General features: G+C 36.1%; 3 protein-coding genes across 4 annotated transcripts; 1 reads left to right on the top strand and 2 right to left on the bottom strand.

Annotated features, from left to right (window-relative positions):
- The first annotated feature begins 1,974 nt into the window (after window positions 1-1,974).
- On the top strand, window positions 1,975-4,933 carry LOC107766396 (UDP-glucuronic acid decarboxylase 2). The gene is made up of 7 exons (XM_016585174.2): window positions 1,975-2,802; window positions 2,933-3,080; window positions 3,307-3,386; window positions 3,537-3,620; window positions 3,737-3,811; window positions 4,181-4,273; window positions 4,459-4,933. Exons 1-7 carry the CDS (start codon window positions 2,164-2,166, stop codon window positions 4,678-4,680), a joined length of 1,341 nt encoding a protein of 446 aa, XP_016440660.1. The 5' UTR covers window positions 1,975-2,163; the 3' UTR covers window positions 4,681-4,933.
- A 155-nt stretch (window positions 4,934-5,088) lies between these two features.
- On the bottom strand, window positions 5,089-10,941 carry LOC107766397 (uncharacterized). The gene is made up of 13 exons (XM_016585175.2): window positions 10,730-10,941; window positions 10,488-10,597; window positions 10,290-10,400; window positions 10,120-10,189; window positions 9,835-9,924; window positions 9,443-9,537; window positions 9,159-9,212; window positions 8,660-8,797; window positions 7,787-7,859; window positions 7,578-7,692; window positions 7,358-7,427; window positions 6,746-6,817; window positions 5,089-5,838 (listed from the first exon to the last, which is right to left on the bottom strand). Exons 1-13 carry the CDS (start codon window positions 10,890-10,892, stop codon window positions 5,719-5,721), a joined length of 1,281 nt encoding a protein of 426 aa, XP_016440661.2. The 5' UTR covers window positions 10,893-10,941; the 3' UTR covers window positions 5,089-5,718.
- A 2,255-nt stretch (window positions 10,942-13,196) lies between these two features.
- On the bottom strand, window positions 13,197-16,019 carry LOC107819174 (outer envelope pore protein 16-4, chloroplastic-like). Of its 2 annotated transcripts, none has more exons than XM_016645260.2 (6): window positions 15,865-16,019; window positions 15,723-15,774; window positions 15,596-15,627; window positions 15,472-15,505; window positions 14,646-14,713; window positions 13,197-13,771 (listed from the first exon to the last, which is right to left on the bottom strand). In XM_016645260.2, the coding sequence occupies exons 1-6, from the start codon at window positions 15,934-15,936 to the stop codon at window positions 13,643-13,645; spliced, it is 387 nt and encodes a 128-aa protein (XP_016500746.1). In that variant the 5' UTR covers window positions 15,937-16,019; the 3' UTR covers window positions 13,197-13,642. The 2 variants fall into 2 exon arrangements, with proteins under 2 accessions (XP_016500746.1, XP_016500747.1); XM_016645261.2 differs by having other exon boundaries at window positions 13,474-13,771; window positions 15,431-15,505.
- Window positions 16,020-24,541: the final 8,522 nt, after the last annotated feature.

Below are 24,541 nucleotides of genomic sequence, written 5' to 3' on the forward strand. Positions count from 1 at the left end.
AAATCACACCAACCCGATGATCCGAGTCAAATCGAGAAAAAAATCCGACTATGGTTTGGTGTTGGAAAAAAAAATCCGACCATAATTGGTTTGGTTTGGTTTTAACTAAAGAAAGTCAAATCGAAACCAAACCAACCCGACATTAGATATATAGAAATTTTAGATATATTTAATATATAAATATACTTATTGTGATGTAATTTATAAATATTTCTTAATTTTTTTTTATAATTTTATCTTTTAAGGTATTATTTCAAGGTTAGACTTAGAACTTTTGAATGTTCCAATAAGTCTTATAGCCATTAATATTAGTAAATTAAATAATGCTAACAAAAGCCCAAACCAAAATCAAATCAATACTAATGCTAACAAAAGACATTCAATTCAATACTACGAACTAGAATGTATTGAATATCTATTTTTTATTTTTGCATTAATTTAGATAAAAATGCATAACCTATTTTTATTTTTTCTTTAGCGTTTAGTCATGTAATCAATACTCCCTTATTAGTCTAATTATTTTAGCATGACTTAGTACTTTTAGATTCTGTTTATTTTTATTATGACTTTTTAATTAGCAATATTTATATTACATAATTTTATTGTCTTTATTATTGAATATTTTAGGATAATGTCATGATACATCTCATATTTTGTATTATTTTCTTGGAAAATACTTTATATAGTTGTATCTTACTAGGATTAAAGAAATATTTTGAGCACAAGTTATACATTTTGTTCTACGAAGGTTTTACCGAAAAGAAACCCGAAAAAATCCGAATAACCCGAAACTCGAGATTGAAAAATCCGAGTTTTATTGGTTTGGTTTGGTCTTTAGATTTAATAACCCGATACAATTGGTTTGGTTTGATAATTGTAAAGTCCGAACCAACCCGATCTATGTTCACCTCTAAATCCAACTATAGTATTAATGGTTCTTTTGTTTCCATCCTTTTTTTTTAGGATCTTCGACTATTTGCCGAAATAGAAAATTATTTACCAAATGCCTTAGCACATTTTCATCATCTAATACTGCTTTTAGGTAGTGTTAACTGTTGATAAATATTTTTGGGTTTTGACAAACACTAGTAGGCGCGCACGCACACATATAATTAGGTTGGTTAATTAGTGTTGGAGAACATTACTGGTTTCTTCACAAATATTATTAGTTTAATTGAAAACAAAATCTTCCTTTCAAAATCCATGAATACTAAACAAATCTAAAATGAAAAGAGATTGATCCAACTAAATATTATTTGCTGTTACAGTTTGTTTGGATGGTTGTTACACATCGTTTTATAATGTATCGTATTGTATTATATTGCACTGTATCGTTTGATAAATACAATGTTTGGATAGATTGTATCATTTGCTGTTATTTCATGATATCACGCACCATCAATATGAAAAATAAACTTGCAATATTATCAAGAAAAATTATGATACGGATTAAATTTATTATATAAAAATGTAGGATAAATGATAAAATAAATTATTTATTAATAATGAAGGGTGAGACGAGAGGAAAAGACAAGATAACGATGCAACCACACCAAATCGATCGTTACATAAAGTGACATATTTCGTCGTTATGTAACGATAGATTTAATGATACGATATAATAAAATTTAAGTAACCATCACATCATATTTAAAATAACAATACGATACAATACAATAGGTAACAACCATCCAAACAAGTTGTAAGTGGACAATTTTTTTTTTTATCACTAACTTTGTACTCATAATATTGCAATTTTGATTGTAAATTCCTGTTGTCAATATGAATAAACTAATTTAATTTGTATTTAACTTCTATACTGACAATTTACATTTTTTATATTCTATCAAAATTCTCTTTTTCATGGGACACGACAGGAAGGCGATGTCTTTTATATTTGATGGAGTGGAGTCTATTACTAACGAACTTTTCTAAATCAAACGGTCCTAAGAGAAACCATAGGACTCAATCTAGACCTATAAAAATAAGCCCAAAACGCGCCAGAGACCTCTCACCACCTAATATCCTTTTTCAACACTAATTTCAATTCAACTCAAGCAAAACTATTCAAACCACTTTCCCCTCCTCTCCCCTCTTCCTTAATTTTCTTCTATCTATACAGAGAAACGTAGGAGCTGAGGGAGAGAGGAGGACGCCATAGCCATGGCTTCTGAATTGTTTTTCAGAGGACAGGAAACTCACCATATAATCAACGCATACACCCCTAAACCACGGAAGCCATGGCAAAACGTAATTCGACCTGTACGTTACATGCTCAAAGAGAAACGCCTCGTCTTCCTCTTTGCAGGCATTGCCATCGCTTCTCTTATCTTCGCTCTGTTACCCTCGTCACGTGCCCCATCCGGTCAGGGCACTTACAGTTACGTAAACAACGCGATCTACGATTCCCACTTGCCCTCCGAGTCAACTCAGTCTCACAGCATTGCACGTGCTCATCGGATCATCTACCAGAACCGGGCCGGGATCGGGTCGTTACATTCTGGCGGGAAGATCCCGTTGGGTTTGCAGCGTAAGGGGTTGAGGATCCTTGTGACCGGTGGAGCCGGGTTCGTCGGCAGCCATCTCGTGGACCGTCTGATCGCGAGAGGTGACAGCGTAATCGTCGTTGATAATTTCTTCACGGGGCGGAAAGAGAACGTGATGCACCACTTTGGGAACCCGAGGTTCGAGCTCATAAGGCACGATGTGGTTGAGCCATTGTTGGTAGAGGTTGACCAGATCTACCACCTTGCTTGCCCTGCTTCTCCCGTTCACTATAAGCATAACCCTGTCAAGACCATTATATCCTTTTCTTCATAATTATTCATATTTATTGGTTTCTATTTAATTCCCTTATATTCATCTTCTGTGTTTATATACGTATTTATTAGGTAAATTAGAAAGGTTGGATTCCTTGATTCTAGGTGTTCACAAGACAAATGTTGTGGGGACACTGAATATGCTTGGATTGGCCAAGAGAGTGGGTGCTCGTTTTTTGCTAACGAGCACCAGCGAGGTTTACGGTGATCCGTTGGAACATCCACAAAAGGAGACTTACTGGGGCAATGTTAATCCCATTGGTCAGTCTTCTATAAGTCTCACCAAAGGAGTACTTTTTCATTTGTCTCTATTAAATACTAGTAGTAGTACTTACTGGAATGGTAATTGGCTTTAAAAAAAACAAATTTATTAGAGGAGTATGTGTTGCGTCTGTAAATGCGAATAGGCTAATAATCTGGCTTCTCTGTTTTGTTGTTTTCAATGTAAAAACTGTAAAAAATGTTGAGATGTGTCATGTATTGTCAGGTGTGAGAAGTTGCTACGATGAGGGGAAGCGTACGGCTGAAACGTTGACGATGGACTATCACAGAGGTGCTGGCGTCGAGGTATCTCTCTTTGTCATTTTTATAGGACACTTATTTTCTTCAAAATATTCGTGTACTTCCTTTATCTCAAGACAAAAAGACTCACTTTATTTTTTTCCAAAAGCATACTTTCATATTATTAATTAATGGCTATATATTATTGGTTGACAGGTGAGGATTGCTAGGATCTTCAACACCTATGGACCTCGTATGTGCATTGATGATGGTCGTGTTGTTAGCAACTTTGTTGCTCAGGTGAACCTTTTTCAAGTGCCCAAAGTTTATATAATATCAGTAAGAGTGTTTCCCACCACTCTTAAGAAGAAAGAGGTTATAGCTCACCCTAAACATTGTTTTATATTGCAATACAGGCCTTGAGGAAGGAGCCTTTGACAGTTTATGGTGATGGAAAGCAAACAAGAAGTTTCCAATTTGTTTCAGACTTGGTATGTCAATTTTGGATTCATACACATATTGCTCTATGTTTACGTTTTCAGCCTTTTACTGCCACCATTATTGATTTAATTTGCTACTGTAATGCGGACTTGAAAAAGGGCAGTTTCTTTAATCGAACTTCTTGTTCAATGTGCAAAGCCTTTCTGTAATACAGCTATGCTTATAGAAACTAATGAAATTGATTATACCTCGTACAGTCGTACATACCACATGATAAGAAAACTTGTTGAACTAATCGTAATGAGCCCTGAAGGTTTGTGAAGCACAACCCCTAAGCTAATTGATTTGTGATTCTTATCATTCCAAGATAAGTATACAATAAATAAATAGTGGTGTATGATTTTTGTTGCTTGTGAAAGGTTGAGGGCCTAATGCGCTTGATGGAAGGAGAACATGTGGGACCTTTCAACCTAGGAAACCCTGGTGAATTCACAATGCTTGAACTTGCAGGGGTAAGTTACTTGATGCATGACATCTTTTTCTGTTGTCAAGTCTTGGATTTTACAGATTTAATCGTTTCATTTCCAAAGTCGTTATTTCGATCCAATCCGATTCTCTTTAGCCTGGAGGCTATAACTATGCATTACTATTGATTGAATGCAACAGAATTTTGTAATATTTGTTATTCATGTTGCAGGTGGTCCAGGAAACCATTGATCCAAATGCGCAGATAGAGTTCAGACCCAACACAGCAGATGATCCACACAAGAGGAAACCTGATATCTCAAAGGCTAAAGAATTGCTTGGTTGGGAACCAAAGGTGCCTCTTAGGAAAGGTCTACCTATGATGGTACAAGACTTTAGGCAACGTATATTTGGTGACCACAAAGAAGATAGTTCCTCTGTCTCCTCCGCGTAATAGGGTTTTTGGAACATTATTTTTGGTCAAAGGGCGAAATGCAGTGCAGTAGAAGAAGATGACCCTGTTGTTTATGTTCTTTCAGTACAGCAAAATGTCCTAGGCAGAAGTCAGAGCTCTTGGTTCTTACATAGTTTAATAGGTCTTCATATAAGTCTGTCAATTTTGTATTTCGATTTATTCCATTTGAACAATTTTGTTGGAGACACGAACCTATATTATGAAAATAAATAGCTGACAATTTTTCATCCAATGGGACTGACAAATTCATCGGCTTTCCTGATCATCTTCTTAGAAACTGGTTACTAAGGCAACACTAAATGGGCAAAGAGAAGTTCTTGTCTTTAAGTTTAGCTCGGAGTTTGAGCAGAAATAAATGCTATGCCAGTTCCTGATCTAAACTAGTAAAATAGGGGGTTGATTTGTATAACTTGTACAGTATTGGTTTATTTCATGGATTTTCCTCATTCTCTGCTTCCAGTTAACTCATAGTATTTGTCTTCTAAAATCTCTTGGAGCAAGCACTACACTTAGAGAGGTCAAGAATGAAAGGATTCAAAGTAACAAAACTTCAAGTTCCGACAGGTGGATGGTATGCAACAAGACAACAAAGAGAATAGGCATTTTGCTTCGCGTGATTGTATGCAACAAGACAACAAAGAGAATAGGCATTTGCTTTGCATGCATCATCTATCTACTTAGACAAAAAAATCATCTCAAATTGAAACGCACCAATCACAGACTGCAAACAAATAATATGAAAGAAGAAAAGCTCATCTCATATCAGCATATCTGAGCTAAAGAGCCTAGACAAGCACTCAAGATTGCACGAACTATTAAAACGAAGATGAAAAAAAGACAATACCACAGCTCTAAAATGCGTATTGCTTGACTAGCGATAAGTTTGATGAGCATTCAGCAAACTTGATCAGTTTTGTTTCCTTGACCACTATTTACATGAAAATCCATCTCAGTGGAACCAATCAGCAGTAATACTCTTGTCACCTTACACACATGTAAAAGAAGAACACAGACTCCTTATGCTTCCTTGAGTTGGGGGTACATTGATCTATGAATTACATGTTCAGGAGACACAATTGCTCCATTCACACGAAGTTGTTCCATGAAATCAATCCGCAGTGACTTGAACTGATAGTGCTGCAGTAAAATATAACATGTGAATAGATGAGAAGGAAAAAGAACTTTCAATAACAAAATACAGTGTTATCACATGCAGAAAACAAAAGATTACAAGAATGACTGTTATGTTAGCAATCTATTGCAGTGAAAAAAGGGCACAATGATGTTCCAACCACTTCGTTCAAATTCTCAATTGGTGGAAATCTTGGCAACATCATTGTTGTGGCCACAATCTGGTTTTGGAAATAGGAGAAAAGTTGATTAGAACTAAACTACAAATCAATGCCTGTGAAATGTATGCCTTTGACTGCACCAACAGTTCAAGTTTCCAGGACGGGGAAGCAACTAGGAGTGTGAAGAAAGAGAGTTGGTATAGCCTGGGTAGAAATGGGTAAATCTACTAACTCTGTATCTAAAAATGTAGCTGCAAAGACAAATCCAGTTGCCCTAGCCGACCTAGTTATACTATTTTAACATTCAAAATTACCACTAGTAAGAGGTGTCCTCCGAGAAGGGGAGAAAGAAATATTAAGCAGAAAATAAAACAAAAAAGGAGGTCATTTAAAATGGAGCTGACATGTGAAACGTTGACATAGACACCAATAAAAGCCTTTTGTAGCAGCTTACATACAACAACAACAACTCAGTATAATCCCACTTAGTGGGGTCTGGGGAGGGTAGTGTGTACGCAGACCTTACCCCTACCCTGAGGTAGAGAGGCTGTTTCCAAATAGACCCCCGACATCCTTCCCTCCAAGAACTTCCCACCTTGCTCTTGGGGAGACTCGAACTCACAACCTCTTGGTTGTAACAGCTTACATATAACTTTCAAATTAGAGCAAAAATTTGAGACGTATGGAAGTAAAGAAAAACCAGAGCAGCAATGGATAGAAAAGAAACAGAGATTAATATGATCGAAGGTTACCTTTCCTCTCGATTCAAAATCAAAGATATGGTAGAAAGGATCCAATAGTGTGACCTGATCTTCTTCTTTGATCTGACAACAGTATAGTTTATAATGTTATAATGTGAGGATCTAAGGGTCTTATAATATGAAAAATTAACGGGAAACTGAGCACCTGAACATCAGCAACTTTTCTTAGTCTTTCCTCTCTTTTTCCTTTTATGATTTATATCATCTCTTTATTTTGCATAAGCACCATGCTACTCTTAAATAGCAGAATTTAAGGAAGTCACAAATTTATTAACCTAATCAACAATCGAGTTGGATGGACACGTAGGATTTAAAATCAGTTCTTCAGTATAAAGAGACTTTAGTGGGATTATTTTCACTGCAAAAAGTTACACTTCCAATTTACTGTACATTATTTTCAAAGTGTAGCTCACTGGGATTCAATAGTAGTACTATAACTCCCTCAGTAAGATTTTTCTTCCAAGAAAAGAAAGTAGAGGAGAGAAGATCACTAAATGTCAGATAGGGTTGCCTAGTATACTTAAAAATGATTGCAGTTTTTCGTCAGCTTAGACAAAATTAGACAAATGTGGTAACCGAGATTAAACGAAAGGTGTCACTTACTGCAGTGCTGCGTACGCCATAAACAGTAATCACAAAGCATGTGCGGTCAGAATCACAGACAACATAGTATCTGCAGATGAAGAGTAGAAGCTGAGACAAAAGGAAATAATGCTGCAGTCGGGAAGCTGTGTCGCTTAAATTTCACTTCCGAAGAGAATACTGGAAAGGAGAAAAGTGACAAGTGAACTTCTGTAGATTCTTCCAAGGTGAGGTAACTTACATTGGAATTTCACTCGGATTCTTAACTGAAAACAGAACTTTTCCTGTGACTGCTTTGCTTAGATTAGGACCTTCAATTAGGCGGTTCACAGTAGCTTTCTCATATGTAGGATTCACTACAAGAAAGTATTTGCCCAATTTAAGGATAACAAGCTTAATCCAATATCACCCTGTTTTGAAAAAATTATCTAAGACGCATATAAAGCTTACAATCAACAGAAGCAAGTGATGATGCTAGCGATTCAACAGTAGGAAGCGATGATGTTGGAGAACCATTCAGATCCTGAAAGACAGGATAGAGTTATTCAACTACATCCTTCATAATCTCATGCATAATAGATAAGTTAAAGGCGTCAGAAGTGGTAGACATAAACAAACTCAATATCTAATGCATGAGATATCATTGCTGTTTTCTCTTGCTTTAAAAAATGAAGACCAGCAGTAAGGTCAGTATATTCTTACATAGGGACTCATTAAGCTTATTAATTAAGTGGGTAAGACGATTTGATTGATAGAGATAAACTCCTTTGTCTTATGGACGTAACATACTCGGTGCATGAAGATTTTCTTGGAATTAGTACCTTCAACCTTTTTGTAGTAGGAGTACTTAATTATTGTGGCTATGGTGACACTTGTCAAGGGTTGTCAAAGCCAAAACTTGCAGATATAGAGCAGCACTTGAAAGCATCTCAAGATACAAATATCATGTTGTTAGGTCGTGAAACACATCCACAATATATGCATGTAATTCTGATGATGCAATAACTCAAGCTTGAGTTCCACACTTGTGACAGAAAATATAAATGGATCATTAGTCATTATAATCCTTTAATAGGAAGATTCCCTAACTGGGAGCTTCACTGCTTCAGACTTTGAAAAATCAATGCTGAATCAGATGTGTGATCTCATGGATTATGGCACCTTAACCAGCTCTTTTAGGCTGATATTGTTTGCTGAGACTTGACATAAATCTCTTAGAATTCTACTGCAGTCTATCATGAATTTCTTAATGTCTCCCAACAGAACAAAGAAAATATGACTGCAAATAGTTTAAAAGAAATAGCCACAATTAAATAAACTTACCTGAAGGAAAGAGTTTATTCCCTCAAGAATCTCATACAGATTAAATGCTTGCTCTAGACCATTAAGATCAGGATCCAGTAATTCAGCAGCTTCAAATCCAGAAAGGGCCGTCTCATAGTCCTCAAAATACTTGTACGTCTATAGAACCAAATCATAGATTCACCAAAACATTGTATTGAAATTTGAGAAGGAAGAAAGTGCAAACAACATGATATAAGCAGACATGAATTGTGCTGGTGAAGAAAATAGATGCTTTCTTTGAAAGTCTCTTGTCCTTTCTTGACTATGCATAAAATGCTCAAGGTGCAAAAGCAGAATGATAATCAAGAGATTTTGCTATTTAGTTTACTTTTAGCAGGCAACAATCAATCTTGCATTAAATCAAAGTGACTCCAGAAAGCCTTTCCTTACATGCTTCCACGAACCTCCAAGAAAATATCAGGTACACATAATTTATGTGCTAGAACAATTCGGAACGAGAATTGGCTAATAGCCTTACCATCGCGCAGTTGTAACACATATGAGAACTGAGCTTCATCCTCTCATCTTTCAGCTGAAACAAAACACAAAATTAGAGTAGGCTATGAGTAAAATATGTAGACTTAAAACTGCAAAACAACCTTAAATGTTACGGAGTCAACAAACAAATATGAAGCTCATGAGAAAAATTAGAAGAGAGACTGCAGAATGTCCAATGAGGAAAATGATAAAACGGAGACGACGGAGTAGGCATATTGTGAGGAAGCTTTAATGCCAAGGTAAATTGGCGAGATGCATACTCACAGCATTCTTGTATGCTTTTAGTGACTGCAGAAGCATATTAATGTCCCAACATCCCGTCACAAAATAGGCAGTAAGACATGCGTTTCCTAGGATGTCTGCGAGAAAAGATGAAAGATCATTAAAGAAACCCGAGTTTGGATGTAACCAAATTTTGGTAATGGATAATCAATCTTCTGATTTCACATAGCAGGACACCAAAATTACTTTGCTTATAAGTGAAATATAACATGCAATTTGCAAGACAAGTACAAATTTTATGATGCTTTTTATGTTCATATTCAAGAACATAGGTAGTTTCTGTTCCTTCAATTTTTCAGTCTTGTACAAAGTTCTAAATTATAGCATAGTATATGGCAAGTAGAGGGGGTCTCAGTACAAAAAAGCAGTCTTACACCATGATATTCCATCCTGGATATCCAGAGCGATTGCTTCCTTGACATGTTTGATACAGTCGTTAATGATTTCTACTGGATTCTCAACCTCTGAAAAGTAGAATATTACAATAGGTAATCAGAAATAGCATTGGGAACTTCGAAAAAATGTCAGTACAATTATTACAGATTAATCCCGAAATCAAGGTTTAAAATGTGAATACACTTACTACAGATTCTTGCTGGTATCAAAATCAAAATGCTACGAGTTCTTATTGCTTGTAGCGACAGATTTGACATATTTACCTGTTTCGCCTATGCACTGTCTTCTTTCAAGCACTGATAATTGAAGTAATAGTTGCTTATTATTCGGATCCTGAAGACAATAAATACAATTAAATCCATTATTCAGAAATTTTGGAAAGTAAAGAAACTTAAAACTCAAGAATTAAGCAGCATGCATAAAATGACGGCACCTGCTCAAGGCCAGAGTTGAAGCAACTTTTAGCTTTATCCAGATCTCCTCTCTTCCAAACACAAGTTCCTAGGCATATCCACGCATCCACCACAGAGGAATTCAACTTAACCTATAACAGAAATCCACCGATCAATAAGAAACAAACGAAATCGGAAAAACAAAAATAGTAGCATGCATAGAAATAACTTTAACTCACAGCATCCGTCAGAAGACGTTCTGCTTCCTGATTATAAGCAGGAGATACATCCAGTAGTTTTCCTCTCAAATACAAGTACATTGCTGCCTCATCTTGCGATTCTCTCTTTTCTAAGAATTCAACATACATACATATATGATTCAGACCACAATTCTAATCATATCGTGTTAAAACAGATTTCATTGCATGCATCTGAATTTAGAAACTCGGAATTCAATGCATTCTTCTAAAAATTTGGCTACCTATAGGAATTGCGTCGAGTTTTTCGAGAGCGTGTTCGATTTGGTCCTTCAATAAGTCGATTTTTTCCTGGTAGCTTGGCAGGGCAAAGTAGTGACCGCGAAATTCATCAATGAACTTTGCAACTTCAATCACCTCTGCAAACACGTTCTCTGAACTGCTCATTTTCGGCGATGGAGAAAAACGAAGTTGAAGTTGAAATGTATGGAATGGAAGCTTCTCAATACTGAATGAAGTTCAATGGAAGAAGACTGGGGTAGTTATACGGTTATGAAAACAGTTCACGCTCCGTTCGCCTCCATTTTTTGGAAATTACAGTCTCTGCCCCTTAATATTTTCTGTTATGATTCTTTTACCCCTTTATGTTTTAAACATTTACTTAAAAATACCGTCCGTTTTTCTTCTGCTTTTACTGCTATGAAATCCTCATTTAATAAGTACATTAAACATGTATTGTACTTCAATATTTTATTAAATCAGCTGAATGATTATATTACTTGCGTGATACTTAATACTCCATATTTAGAATTCCATCTCACTATAAGATTGAGTTTGATAATATAAAGTTTGATATTCCATAAGCTTGATTATCTCGACTGACACAATGTCGTGTTTGCATTTCGTTAAAAAGTTGAATCCTCTTTTCTTATCACACTTTCCCTCCCCATACTATTTCGAAGAGTAGTTTATTTGACAGTAAGCAAGTCTTAACATAGCTTTACAAGTCTGGAAGGCTGAATTGTGCCCAATCTTCTGCTAATATTTTACATATTTCTATCATTGTTTCCCAACTTTTATAAAGTATAGAGTAATGAAAAGTTATTTTCATAAGAAATTGTTAGACGAGTCTCGATAGTTGAATGTTCTTAGGGTGCACAATTTGGACACTAGACGAGCTCCGAACGTTAAGTGTTCTTAGGGTGCATAATTCGGCCACGAGGTACATAAATCTCATAGAACTAAGACCAACATGTGTGCTTCATAGCATTTTGCCCGTGCCACACCCAATGGCAAGCTTCAAACAAGTTTAGGTAAAGATTGTTAAACATTAATTTTTTATTAAAAGCAAATGAAAAAGAAAAAAAGAAAAAGTTAAAGTTGAACTAACCAAAAGCTTCACAAAAACTCCAACTTCAATTGAATCATAACAACCCTTAAATCTCTATATTATAGAGTTTTTGTAACTAGTAAAGCGTTACTTGTTGTAAATTAGAAAAAGATTGTATTGGAAGTGAATTTGTTAAATAAAAGGGAAGACTGTTTATTCCGGTTTTTTCACAATAACATATCATGCTTACAGATTACTTTATTATGATAATTTTATTACTGTTTTCCTAAAATAATATGAAGAATATTTATTGAAATAGGAGCTCAAACGGGAGTACCGCCTTATAGTTCCAACAGGAATAAGAAAATAGGAAAACTACCGGGGCCTAAGCGTAATAAATAAATCTTTAAACTACCTTTCATAACAGCTTCTCCCATGCAGTTTCCCTTGCAAAACTTTTTCTTTTGGGTTAATGTATAAAACCCCCTAAAGTTGTCAATATTTGTAACTACATACCTAAATCATTGGGTTTTCCTTTACCCACTAATCTTCACTTTTTTTCTATTTATTACCCCCTCTCCTGGAGTAGAAGTGACATTGAGAGGAATTTGACTCTCTCTAAGACGCATTTGAGCTTTAAATATGCAGCGATGTGGTGTTAGTGTTATTTTCAAATTTTTTTTTATTTCTGAATTTACCTATCTTTTTCATCCTTTTCTTTGTATTTTTATTTCTTCGTTGTTCTTTTCTTATTTCTTTATACTTCTTTTATCCAATTTTCTTGTTTTATCTTTCAGTTCAAAACTCAACAGCTCTTTTTGATAGCAATAAACCAAACGGTTATATTAAAATCAATAACTCTATAAATGACAAGAACACCAAAAGGTTACATTAATAACAATAACAATTATGGACAGAACCATGTCCATGGCACTTGCTCTTCTTCTTCCTTCTTTTCTTGTGGGGAAGAGGGAGGGGGTTTGGGGGGGGGGGGGGAGGAGGTTAATTTCTGTAGTCTTAAATTATTAGTACGATAAGTTTGCTGACAGCCATTCGCTTAAGGACTAAAGTTGGGAGCAAAAGACCACATAAAGCATAATTCAAGGACCAAAACTGCAATTATTCTTGGGTTTTCTAAAAAGATTTACTACAGGCCAATTACTTTCATAGAATTTGGATAAAAAATAGGGGAGATATCTTTGAGGAAGTGTAAGAATGAAAGGAGACAAGGTACGGAGCCTCTAGTCTAAAAGGTGGATGGCGTGCAACACGAATACAAAGAGAATAAAGCATTTGTTTCACGTCCATTATCATCTACTTAGACAAAAAGATCAAATTAAATCGAAAATGCATTAAACACAAGACAAGAAAACAAATAGTACGAGAGAAGAATCGCTCGTCTCATGTCAGCACAACTTAGCTAAAGAAACTAGACAATCATTCATGAAATTGAGATGAAGATTTACATATCTAGATTTACTCCCAATAATATACTGTAATTCAAAAACAGGTAGATAAACCAACCTATGATCAACTCCAAGCAACTGTCCCCTAGAGGATTATGATTGTCCTATAGTGAAGACGGTAACAAAGATACACTTGCCTCGTAATTCATATGTTAGGTTTGTTTCCCTAAAACACATGCAATATAACCCATGGCCTATGAAATCGACATAAAAAATCATGTATGAACTTCAATTAGGTGAATTTCGTTTTCCATTCCGTGAAGCATGCCACTGCGCCATGCTCCTCAATCAACATGATATATATAGTATGGCACAGACTGGTATGGATGGAGACAAGGGTCCATCAATTTCCGGTACTACTGCAGAGTATTTTAGTCCCTTTTAAGTAAATCAGAGAAATTTTATCTCGAGTCTTCAGCAACATGACACAAGAGACACACAAGACCTGTTGCTCCAGCAACCTGCTTCCAGTTTCGGGTGCCTGCACCAAAAGCAGCCCCTGCTACTACACCAGCAGTCAAAACATTAACCTGCAAAAGAAAAAGCAATCTTATAACTTTTGTTGATAGTAATACCCATGGCTTACCATTGACACGAATTCAATTAGTACTAAAGCAAAAAAGGTACTGTGAGAAAGTTATACGCATCACGTGGTCCAAGTAAATGTAGATTCTTTTGCATCAGTGCATGTTTATTATTCTTTAATTAGAACATCCAAAAGAATATGCAGTTTTCATGATTTCTGTTTACGTTAAATGTTAATTTCATCCAGCAAAAGGGGATTGTTTTGGTTGCTCTTATATTGTCTGCAAAAACATTACCTCCAATTGGTCACTTATATAGAAAAAGGTTCAGAGATCATACAATCTTACATAGCTATCTAAAATTCTGAGATATCACCTATGGTACACGTGATGCTTCAGTGCTTACCATCAGTTCACCACGATATCATATTGGACTCTAACAATATGAAGCGGTAACTAAAAACTGTTGTCTAAATCTATATTACACACTAAAAAGGAATGAAAACAAAATTTAAACCAATTTCATATATATTGAATGATTACTATAACTTGACAATGGAGGAAAACACACATTCCTACTTTCGCAACGAGATTCATAAAAGTAGACCTTGATGTGCTTACTAACTATGCCTACCCGCTGTTTAGCTCCAAACAAACAACCTGATATGGTTTAATATAATAGCAAATTTGGAAAAATTAGTGGAAGCAGCATTTCCATGTAAATTCTCCTAGTTAAACAATAGTAGCATATTTTACATGTACAGCCATAAGTGGGTCAATAAAGGAGGGTCCAAATTAATGCTGTGATCTGAGAGGGTATATCTTTTTTTTTTTTTTTTTTTTTGACAAGGTATGAGAGGGTATATGTTAACAAACTGACCCAATCATTTCGTCTTCTATATCTCTGGAGCCCACAGCGAGTGGAAGAAAATATTGCAGCAAACAGTCCTATAAAAGAAAGATGGATGCTTATCAGATAATAATGACATCTCTAAAATAACCATGGCATTATCCAAGAGAAAACATAGTAAAAAGAGCATAAAACAGTAGAAACTAAGGACTGATGAAAACACAAGAAAAATAATAATTGGACACAATCAAGTCTGACTATGAGAGCATTTGGTACACCTTTGCAATAAACCAAGTTTAAGTTTACATAACATTATAACAAGAAGCACACAAAATGGTGATAGTTTCATTCTAAACAGACTTTTATAGAAGTAGTCTAGGGTAGCATAGTCCATGGCAGTGATTGTAATTCTGCTCATTATCTTTATCAAATTTCTTATTACGCTGTGTTGTGTCATCAAACATGTACAGATAACTATCAATTTGACATATAACATTGCCACTCCTTAGTAATATAAACTAGCTTATTTCTCCGCAGTTTCTCGGGTTATGGTTCAGATTTTGTGGTGTTTTCAGATATGGATGTTCTTATGATACACCATAAGCTTCTATATTGAAAAGATCGCATCTAAGCCTTTCCTCAAGTAATGGGGCTCCGACCTTACTTTATCTTTATTTTCCAGATCACCAAAACGCATGCTTAATATAGACGATTAGTGTAGTTGCCGTGTAAGATAACCAGCACAGTACTTTATACTGCCAGTGTATATAACTTAAATATAGATTAACATAGAAGGTGACATGATGGGAAAATACTTGGTTAATGTAAATTAGCTTGGGGAAGTCAATGTGATTACCCCACTGAAAGCCAAACCGACCAACTGACTTAGCCTGCATATAGAGTAAAAGCACAGAAGACAATCATATTATAAAAAAATCAAACAGAAAAGCACAGGAAAAGGATTGCAATGAGCAACTTACAATAAAAGAAGCTCGATGAATGCCAGCAAGACCTGTTCGTATTATAGCAGAATAAGAAAAATACACAAAAGGTTTGATCTTTTCATCAACAGCGAATGGATTATACATTAAAAACTAAGTATAGTACCTAATTTGTTGGCTTCGTATGGACCAGAACAGGAACCCCAGATTAAGCCAGCCTGCAGTATAGTCCCACGTACAGTACAGATCCTAATAAGTGTTTAAGAACATTTGGATAACAAATTAGGGAAACAAAAACAGTGGCTTACGGTGCCCATGCGAATGATGGAATTGACGGCGGTGGAAGAGCAGGGGACGTCGGCGGGGATTTCCACCTCCATCTTCCTTTGATTTTACGCGCAGGAGGGAACGTCTCTCTCGCACCAATATGCTGGGCCTTTTAAGCAGGCCCATTTACTTCGTAACTTATATTGCTAATAAGGGTAAAAATTGCAAGGGCCGCCCTATTTGGTCGGGGGCATTTGTATCTATACCCGTTTTTGTGTCACATTTTAATTTGTGTCTGCTTTGTAAAAAAATTGCAAGTGTACCCGCTTTTTCGCATAACTTCAGCATACGGGGCTGAAGTAGCAAAGGCAATTACGCAAAACTTCAGCATTCTAGTAGCCGGGCTTGAAGTTCAGCTCTAGAGCTGAAGTTTTTGTGTTGTAAATGGGAAACTTCAGCTCTAAAGCTGAAGTTTTTTTACCACCTATTAATATTACATACTAGAGCTGAAGTTTTTTACCACCTATTAAATATTACATACTAGAGTTGAAGATTTTGTGTTGTAAATGGGAAACTTCAGCTCTAGAGCTGAAGTTTTTTTACCACATATTAATATTATATACTAGAGCTGAAGTTTTTCACTGTAACTGGGAAACTTCAGCTCTAGAGCTGAAGTTTTTCACTGTCCTACTAGGATTCAGAGCTGAAGTTTTTCACTGTCCTATTTGGATTCTTTTTCACTGTCCCCTGCATCATGTAAATCTGCTTTCTTTTATCGTTTCTTATCTGCTAAGTTTTATTTGGTATCTCCACTTCTCGTGCATTGTATTCTTTTGAAGTTTCCTCAGAAATATTTAGACTGATTGTGCCAATTAGAAAATGGTGTCTTTTGCTACTACAATGGATTTTTATAGACTTGCTGCCATTCCCTAGTCGTTTAATTGTACAACTCTTCCATTGTCACTTTTTTTCCCACAACAGAAATCTCATCAAATTCGTTAACTTATATAGGTCCAACGACTTGAGTGGATTAATTGTTATCTGCCCAAATGGAAGAGTCATTTGTCCCATCGTTATTTATAAATGTTAAAACACAACTTTATTGTCTTCTGGTGAGGTACTGAAGGGAAGAAGAAAGAGAGCTGAAGTTTTTTAAAAAGTGAGTACAAGTTAAATATTTAAAAAAAATGGGTATAGGTTAAATGGGGGCGACCAAATAGGGCGCCCCGTGCAATTTTTACATTTGGTCGCCCCCATTTAACCTATACCCATTTTTTTAAAGCTTTTAACTTGTACCCAATTCTTAAATAACTTCAGCCCCCTTTCTCCTCCTTCTTCTCCTCCTTCGTTTTTTTCTTCTTCTTCTGAAATAAATAGCTGAAATATGCAAACAAGCAAATTGAAAGAAAGGAGCTCCATCTCATCACAGCTAGATGTCAACAAGGAGTTCTCTCTGATCAGATACCATATTACTCTATAAAACTTCAGTAAAGTTATCTAAACAAAATCAAAGTACAGAATATTGTGGAAAAGGATTGGGTAGCCATCACGATCATTATACAATTTCTGTGTAAAACATAGCGCTTATTTTCTGGTTAATATTGTTTAATCGTTGACGTTAAAACAACGAAATAGAGAAATAATGCACTTGATTTACAAATAGTTAATTGCATTGTCAATACAACAATTGAAAGAAATGGTTGAATGCTAATAGCTGGTGAAGGCTTCATCAATTGGATCAATGGAGAGGAGCAAATCCAACGGCTTCATATAAGAGTTAATTTTATCAAAGCTTCAGCTCTAGAGCTGAAGTTTCCCAGTCACAACACGAAAACTTCAGCTCTAGAGCTGAAGTTTTCCAGTCACAACACAAAAACTTTCCCAGTCACAACACAAAAACTTCAGCTCTAGAGCTGAATTTCGCCAGTTACAAAATAAAAACTTCAGCTCTAGAGCTGAACTTTAGGCCCGGCTACTAGAATGCTGAAGTTTTGCGTGATTGCCTTTGCTACTTCAGTCCCGTGTGCTGAAGTTATGCGAAAAAGCGGGTACGCTTGCAATTTTTTTGCAAAGCGGGCACAAGTTAAAATGTGACACAAAAAGCGGGTATAGATGCAAATGCGCGAACAAAACCCACATAGTGCGGGCCTGTTCAAATTGCTTGATTTATGCAAACCCAAACTTGGAGGCCCGATTTATCAGAGGCGGATCCAGGATTTGAAATTTATGAGTTTGGAATTTTAAATTCTTTAAGTTACTGGGATCTAAATTAATAATGGAAAATTTTCATAAAGCACTATCTTTTAGTAGTAATTAGCCATCTATATATACCATTTGCTATATTATGGATTATAGATACCTTTTCTGTGGTTATAAGATGTATTTGATGTATTTAAGCTATTGTATTCATGAATACAGTAGCAAAAATAGGCGTGAATCAGGGAAGTCCAGCTAATCAATTGTTGTATTCGACTGTATTCATCGCGTGAAACATGGGATTATAGCTAGACATATTACTGTATTCGACTGTATTCACGGCGTGAAACATGTGATTACATTATTTTTAAACGAAAAGTGTATCAATTAACATAATAGACTCCTAATATAACTCAACAAACTCAATTATAACACAAAATTTGTATTTCCGATTATAAAAAAGATTCTCAACTGAAAAATACCCCAAAAACATAGCAATCTTTAGAGAAATTATATAATACATCTGATTACATAAATTATATTTATTAAAAAAATATATGAATACATTCATGACATATAGTGAGACAATGAATACAATGAAATACATAGAATGCAATGGGATACATTGAAAAATAATAAAAAAAAGATAGTGAATACAATGAAATACACGGAATACAGCGAGATAGATTGAATTATAATGGAAAAAAAGACAATGAATACAATGAAATACATGAAAAAATAGTGTGATACGATGAAAATACATTGAAATATATTAACAGAAATCAAGCTGCTCAACCCCAAACTTCGTCGTCTTTGCTCAAGAACAAACCCTAATTTCCGCCTTGTAGCCAAATAGAGCTTCTTCCGATAGTCGGCGAGTGTTGTACGGCTTCTTCTTCGGTAGACATATCGTAATTTGCTCAAAGATCTGTGGAAACTGCTTTCTGATATCGATAATGAACAACCTCTCAACTTGCAAATGTGTCGTTGTCTTCCTTAACCAACCAGTATGGACAATCCTGAACCTTCTTCTTCCACAAACCCAACTTCAAACTATAAACCATTGTAACAGTAGCTACAGAACTACTAGAGAAGTGATAAAGTTGGGCTATTTTAACGACCTTATAATCATTAGCAGAAGTATCATACCCAAAACCACCACAAATTTGGCTCAACCCTGCAACCTCTCTCAGTCCATGATTATGTAGAGGGTTAATGTGACAAATCGGCAATTTTCAGAATATTTTAGTGGATGGATTCCACATACTGTTGTCACTCAAGTTGTTAGATTTTTTCAGTCGAGAAGATGTCGTTAGAAGGAGGAGGAGAGCGAAAATTTTAATGGGATGGAGAAGAGAATGGGATGGATCAAAGTAAAGAGAGAAAGAAAATAGTGTAACTGAATAGCGTTTTTAGTGGCTTAGGGCTAGAAGGTAACCAAAATTAAATATTTTGCTATAAACCTTAAAAAGTATCTATAGAATATAATTTTTTTAAATAGTATTTATTTAAAATAAATAAGGTGTTAACCTTTGATATAGGAGGTAAAAATTCCTTTAATAATTTATATATATTCAATGAATTTCTTAAGACAAATACATGATTTGCACCAAAGCCACTGGGTTCGGCTGAACCCGTAGCTCTAATTCTACCTCCGCCCCTGCAATTTATTACGTACTATAATTTTCATAGGAAAAATTACGCGACACAACAAACATATATACTAGATTTATCATTTGTAGTTATACTTTCAAAAAGTTACTATTCATAGAGTTTTATAGCACATCTACATGTAATACTGAAACAAGAAATCAATTGTTTTGAACTGAAACAATAGAGCAACAAGCTCTTATTGAACAATACTCATCACCTAAAATGTTGCCGACCCATCAATAACGACCTAAGGAACAATAGTTATCCCCTGTCCATGACCGTTCCTCATTTTTTAGCATTTTAAGGCCATAAATTTGGAATTCCGTCCACTTCCTAGATTTTCTTGTACCATAGCCCACGTCATCTGCATGGGTATGGGTGACCGGACCCAAATCGCCTAAAATTTTGTTGGCCCATAAAAACGACCTAAGGAACAATAAACAACGCCATGATCGTTCCTTGTTTTTGGTATTTTAGTGCCATAAAATTGAAATTCCACCTAATTCTTAAATTTTCATGTGTTATAGCCCACGCCATCTGCATGGGTCTAGGCGACCAGACTTGAATCACTTAAAATTTTGTCGGCCTATCAAGAACGACCCCAGTAATAATATTCATTGTCACGCCATGACTGTTCTTCGTTTTTGCCGTTTTAGGGCCATAAAATAAGAATTCCGTCTGATTCTCAGATTTTCGTATGTTATAGACCGCGCTGTGGGTCCGGGCACCGGGACCTGAGTCACCTAAAATATTATCGGCCCATAAAAAATGACTTAAGGAACAATAGTCATCGCTTCGCCATGATTCGTCCTTATTTTATGGCATTTTAGTGCCATAAAACAGAAATTCTGCCCAATTCTCAAATTTTCGTGTGCTATAGTCCACGCCATCTGCATGGGTCTGGGTGATCGGACCCGAATCGCCTAAAAATTTGTCAGCCCGTCAAAAATGATCTAAAAAACAATAATCATCGTTTTGCCATGACCGCGCCTCCTTTTTGGCTTTTTAGGCTATAAAACTAGAATATTGCCAGATTCCCAGAATTTCGAGTGCTATAAGTCTATAACCCATGCCATTTGTACGGGCCCGGGTGACCGGACCCGAATCGCCTAAAATTTTGTTGGCCCATAAAACGACCTAAGGAACAATAGTCTTCGTCTTGCCATGAACATTCCACGTTTTTTGGCGTTTTATGACCATAAAACTAGAATTCCTCCCGATTCCCAAATTTTCGTGTGATATAGCCTACGCCATTTGTATGTGTCTGGGCGACCAGACCCGAATCGCATAAGAATTTTGCCCGCCCATCAAAAATGACCTAAAGAGCAATAGTCATCGCCTTTCCGTGATCGTTCCTTATTTTTTGGAATTTTAGGGCCATAAAACTGAAATTTCGCTAGATTCTCAAATTTTCGGGTGCTATAGCCCACGCCATATGCATGGATCCGGGCGATCGGACCTGAATCGCCTAAAAAATTATTGCCCCATCACAAACAACCTCAGGAACAATAGTCATTAACCTGTCATGACCGTTCCTTAATTTTGGCATTTTAGGGTCATAAATTTTTAATTCCACCCAATTTCTAGATTTTTATATGCTATTGCCTTTGCCATTTGCATGGGTCTGGGTGATTGGGCACGACTCGCCTAAAATTTTGTCGGCCCATTGTTGATACCCAATTTTTTCCTATGTATTTCTATACAAAATACTTTCAAAATAGCATGTGCATGCATATATAAGCATGCCCCAAGAGTTTTGGTATTTTTCCTAACTCTTAAAGATTTTTAAAATCAATTTATTGTCTATTTTAGCAGTACAAAATCCATAATTATTCCCAAAATCATCAATTTTGGTGAATAAATTATTTTATCCTCATATTTACACCAAAATACAATTAAGGTGATTTTTGCACATTTTTACAAATTCGTTTGGCATTTTTAAAAGCTAAATTGCATATAATTGCAATTATAGCCTATTTTGTAACTGATAGCATCTTATAATTATAAAATTAACCCCAGCATTTTTTTAATTAATATTTATATGATATTTGTTTAACCGGTACTTTTAATTTGTTCTTAAAATCGTTATTGCTATTTTTTATAAACAAAATGGGAAAAATGGCTATTTACAATCTAGCCTCAATTGTATTTCAATTTCAGCCAATTTGGCACCCCTAATTAACCCAACTCGGCCCCAAATTCGAGCCCAAACTACCCAGCCCAATTACCTTTAACCCGACCCAGCACCTACTCAACCGACCCAGCCCATAACCTCGTTCAATCTCGGCCGTTGATCACTTAGATCAACGGCCACCATTGATTCTTTCCTTTTTAATTTCAAACGACCCCTAAACCTACCCCATTCCTTCAGAGACGCCACCTTTGAATCCCTTCTTTCTCTTAACTCTCTCTCAACCCACCTCAAACCCTAGCCGCCCCCTCTCACTGAAACCCTAATCCATGGCTTCCCAGGCTCATCGGAGACCTGTACCAGCCTCCCATAGCCTCTACATGCTCGTATTTAAGGTCCTATGACCAGATCTTGAAGGGGTTTCGACCAAGCCTTTGCTTGATGACTGTTCTCCGGTAGTCTTCAACCTTTGTCCAGGCCAGCTATGGCTATTCGAGTTCGATCTTCGACTTTCCTGCTTAGATCGATAGTTTTCAAAGCCTTTCTCATCGCCTGGGTTTCTTACGAAATCCTAATCTCTAAGGTTCCTTCGATTTTATTTCAGATCTGCCCCAGATCTATATGTGTTTGAACTTTCTAAGCATCTTTCTCAAAGTTTCTTTAATTTTTTGCTTTCAAAACTCTTTATTCTTTGATTAGGGTTTTATGTTAAGGTATTTCGAATCTTTTCTCTGATTCTCGACATGTTTTACTGTGTTTTGCTTGTGTTGTTTTCTATCTGAGTTAGCATAATTCTTGAGATTTTGTTTGAGTTTCTTAGTCTATTTGTTAACATTCGTTTACCTTGTTTTTCTATCTGAGTTAGCATGTTGAAAACCCTAATTTTTGGGGTTTATTCGAGATTCTGAATTTGTTTGCTTGTTTCACTTGTTTATCGCCTCTAAACTTGACTGATTTTGAAAACCCTAGTTCTTTGGGGGTCTATTTGAGTTCCTGAAGTTCTTCGTCTGTTGAAATTGCTCAATGTGATTCCTTTACTTCAAATCTCTTTTTTCTTTATGTGACTCTTTTGGTTCTGAGTTCTTGCTACCTGTCAAACTCGACTATGATTTTCACTCGACTCTTTGCATGCCTCTGATCCTTTTCTCTATTACTAAACCACTGAAACCTGACTATCATGCTTCGAATGTTTGCTCTATGCTACTACTGTATGTTGTTTCTTTTGCCATAGCTTGGCCTCACATGTCTATTACTTGTGCATTCCTTTATATACTGAGACCCTTATGTGATTGATTTTCAAACTCATAACTGATTTCAAAACTTTTCCCTCTTACTCGCCTGTTAAGGGTTAATTGATTCTCTTTCTTGGTTTGACCTTACTAAACCCTTTCCAAAAATAAGTACAATCCTGTACTTGGACTTAAATACCTATTGTATGATTTTACTGCTCCTTTTATGGCAACAACCATTCTGCTTACAGACTGATTTTCTTTCCTTATTTTTGATCCTGTTAGTATCCGTTTGAACAATAATCCCTTGATTAAAGGGAAGTCTTGTGTTAATTGATTCTGATTGTGATCATGCCCATGTTTGTGTTAAAGCTATACTTGTTACCTTATTCTTTACTCGTTTTCAAAACTATAAATATCTATACTCTTCTCTTTCAAAGAAACGAACACACACAGCATAAGTCACTACTTCTTCTCTCAAATACTCTTAGTTTTTTCTTAAAAGCATTCGAGTTTTTATCTGAACTCATAAGCTAGAGTCCTCTTCTCTGATTGTTCTTTGGCTGCAAGTATTCTGCTTTTCTTCCTGCTTACTTTTCTGCAACTGGTATGTCTCTTCTTGTTTAAATTCTGTCTCTCTCTTATGTGTTTATGCTTCAGTCTTCTCTTTGTTTATTTTACTGCTTTTTGCAAGTTTGTTTATTCATGCTCTTATATGAATCCCCATCCCTAAACCCTTTGTATGTTGAGTTATGGTTCAGAAAACACGACAACACTTGATATTGTTGTTCATGTATATGGACTGGACTCCCTGAGTCCTAAACTCTTTCAATTCCCATTCCCCTTTCCCTTTATGTGTATTTTGAGCCTGAGACTTTGGTCTGGCAGTGTCCTAATCATCGTCCAGACCATAGTCTGACCTTCAATAGGTCTGTGCTCTTCTTTGTTGGCTGAACAGGCCTGGTCAGGGGTGTGCCAGCCTATCCTATGGCTAGGCATGACCACCAGCCTGCCATGGCACTCCCTAACCCCCCTCTTGCACTTACACTCATTCTTAGAAACTAAGTTCTGCCCCTCTCTTGTGAGCCTTGCCTTGGGACCCCCTAAGCTCCCTCTGAACTTGGACACCTGAGGGCTGGACCCTCCACACTGCACTATAACTCTTTCTAATTAATATCTTGGGTGTAAGCACTACCTGGAGTTCTTGAAACTCCTTGGATCTCTGAAACACCCTAGATAAGAGAAGGCTTTGGAAATCTGGATCTCGGAAGTGGTTCAATCTCATATTGTTAGATACTAAGTCTGAATTAGGCTGCTCGGATGTAGCTGTAATTTCTGATGTATTTTTATTTCTGTCTTATTTTTCTGGTCTATAATAATTTGTATATACTCGGGGATCTAGTGAAAAGGGGAGGGGATTTACTTTTATGCACAAAAGGGTAGAAACCATGCCTATAGGACTTTTACTATTAATCTATGCAATCTCACAAGTAGAAACCATGCCTATAG

This window comes from Nicotiana tabacum, chromosome 8, assembly GCF_000715075.1.
Source record: "Nicotiana tabacum cultivar K326 chromosome 8, ASM71507v2, whole genome shotgun sequence".
Classification (NCBI taxonomy): Eukaryota; Viridiplantae; Streptophyta; class Magnoliopsida; order Solanales; family Solanaceae; genus Nicotiana; species Nicotiana tabacum.

What these genes read in the sequence shown, in the direction of transcription:
- LOC107766396 (XM_016585174.2), top strand. Translation starts at nt 2,164, where the DNA reads ATGGCTTCTGAATTGTTTTTCAGAGGACAGGAAACTCACCATATAATC. An exon ending in GGGCAATGTTAATCCCATTG is followed by an intron (nt 3,081 to 3,306) that starts GTCAGTCTTCTA and finishes ATGTATTGTCAG; the next exon opens with GTGTGAGAAGTTGCTACGAT. An exon ending in TCCAATTTGTTTCAGACTTG is followed by an intron (nt 3,812 to 4,180) that starts GTATGTCAATTT and finishes TGCTTGTGAAAG; the next exon opens with GTTGAGGGCCTAATGCGCTT.
- LOC107766397 (XM_016585175.2), bottom strand. Translation starts at nt 10,892, where the DNA reads ATGAGCAGTTCAGAGAACGTGTTTGCAGAGGTGATTGAAGTTGCAAAG. An exon ending in ACTCGACGCAATTCCTATAG is followed by an intron (nt 10,598 to 10,729) that starts GTAGCCAAATTT and finishes TTGAATTCTTAG; the next exon opens with AAAAGAGAGAATCGCAAGAT. An exon ending in AATCCGAGTGAAATTCCAAT is followed by an intron (nt 7,428 to 7,577) that starts GTAAGTTACCTC and finishes CTTCATCTGCAG; the next exon opens with ATACTATGTTGTCTGTGATT.
- LOC107819174 (XM_016645260.2), bottom strand. Translation starts at nt 15,936, where the DNA reads ATGGAGGTGGAAATCCCCGCCGACGTCCCCTGCTCTTCCACCGCCGTC. An exon ending in CCATCATTCGCATGGGCACC is followed by an intron (nt 15,775 to 15,864) that starts GTAAGCCACTGT and finishes ACTATACTGCAG; the next exon opens with GCTGGCTTAATCTGGGGTTC. An exon ending in TCGGTTTGGCTTTCAGTGGG is followed by an intron (nt 14,714 to 15,471) that starts GTAATCACATTG and finishes TTTCTTTTATAG; the next exon opens with GACTGTTTGCTGCAATATTT.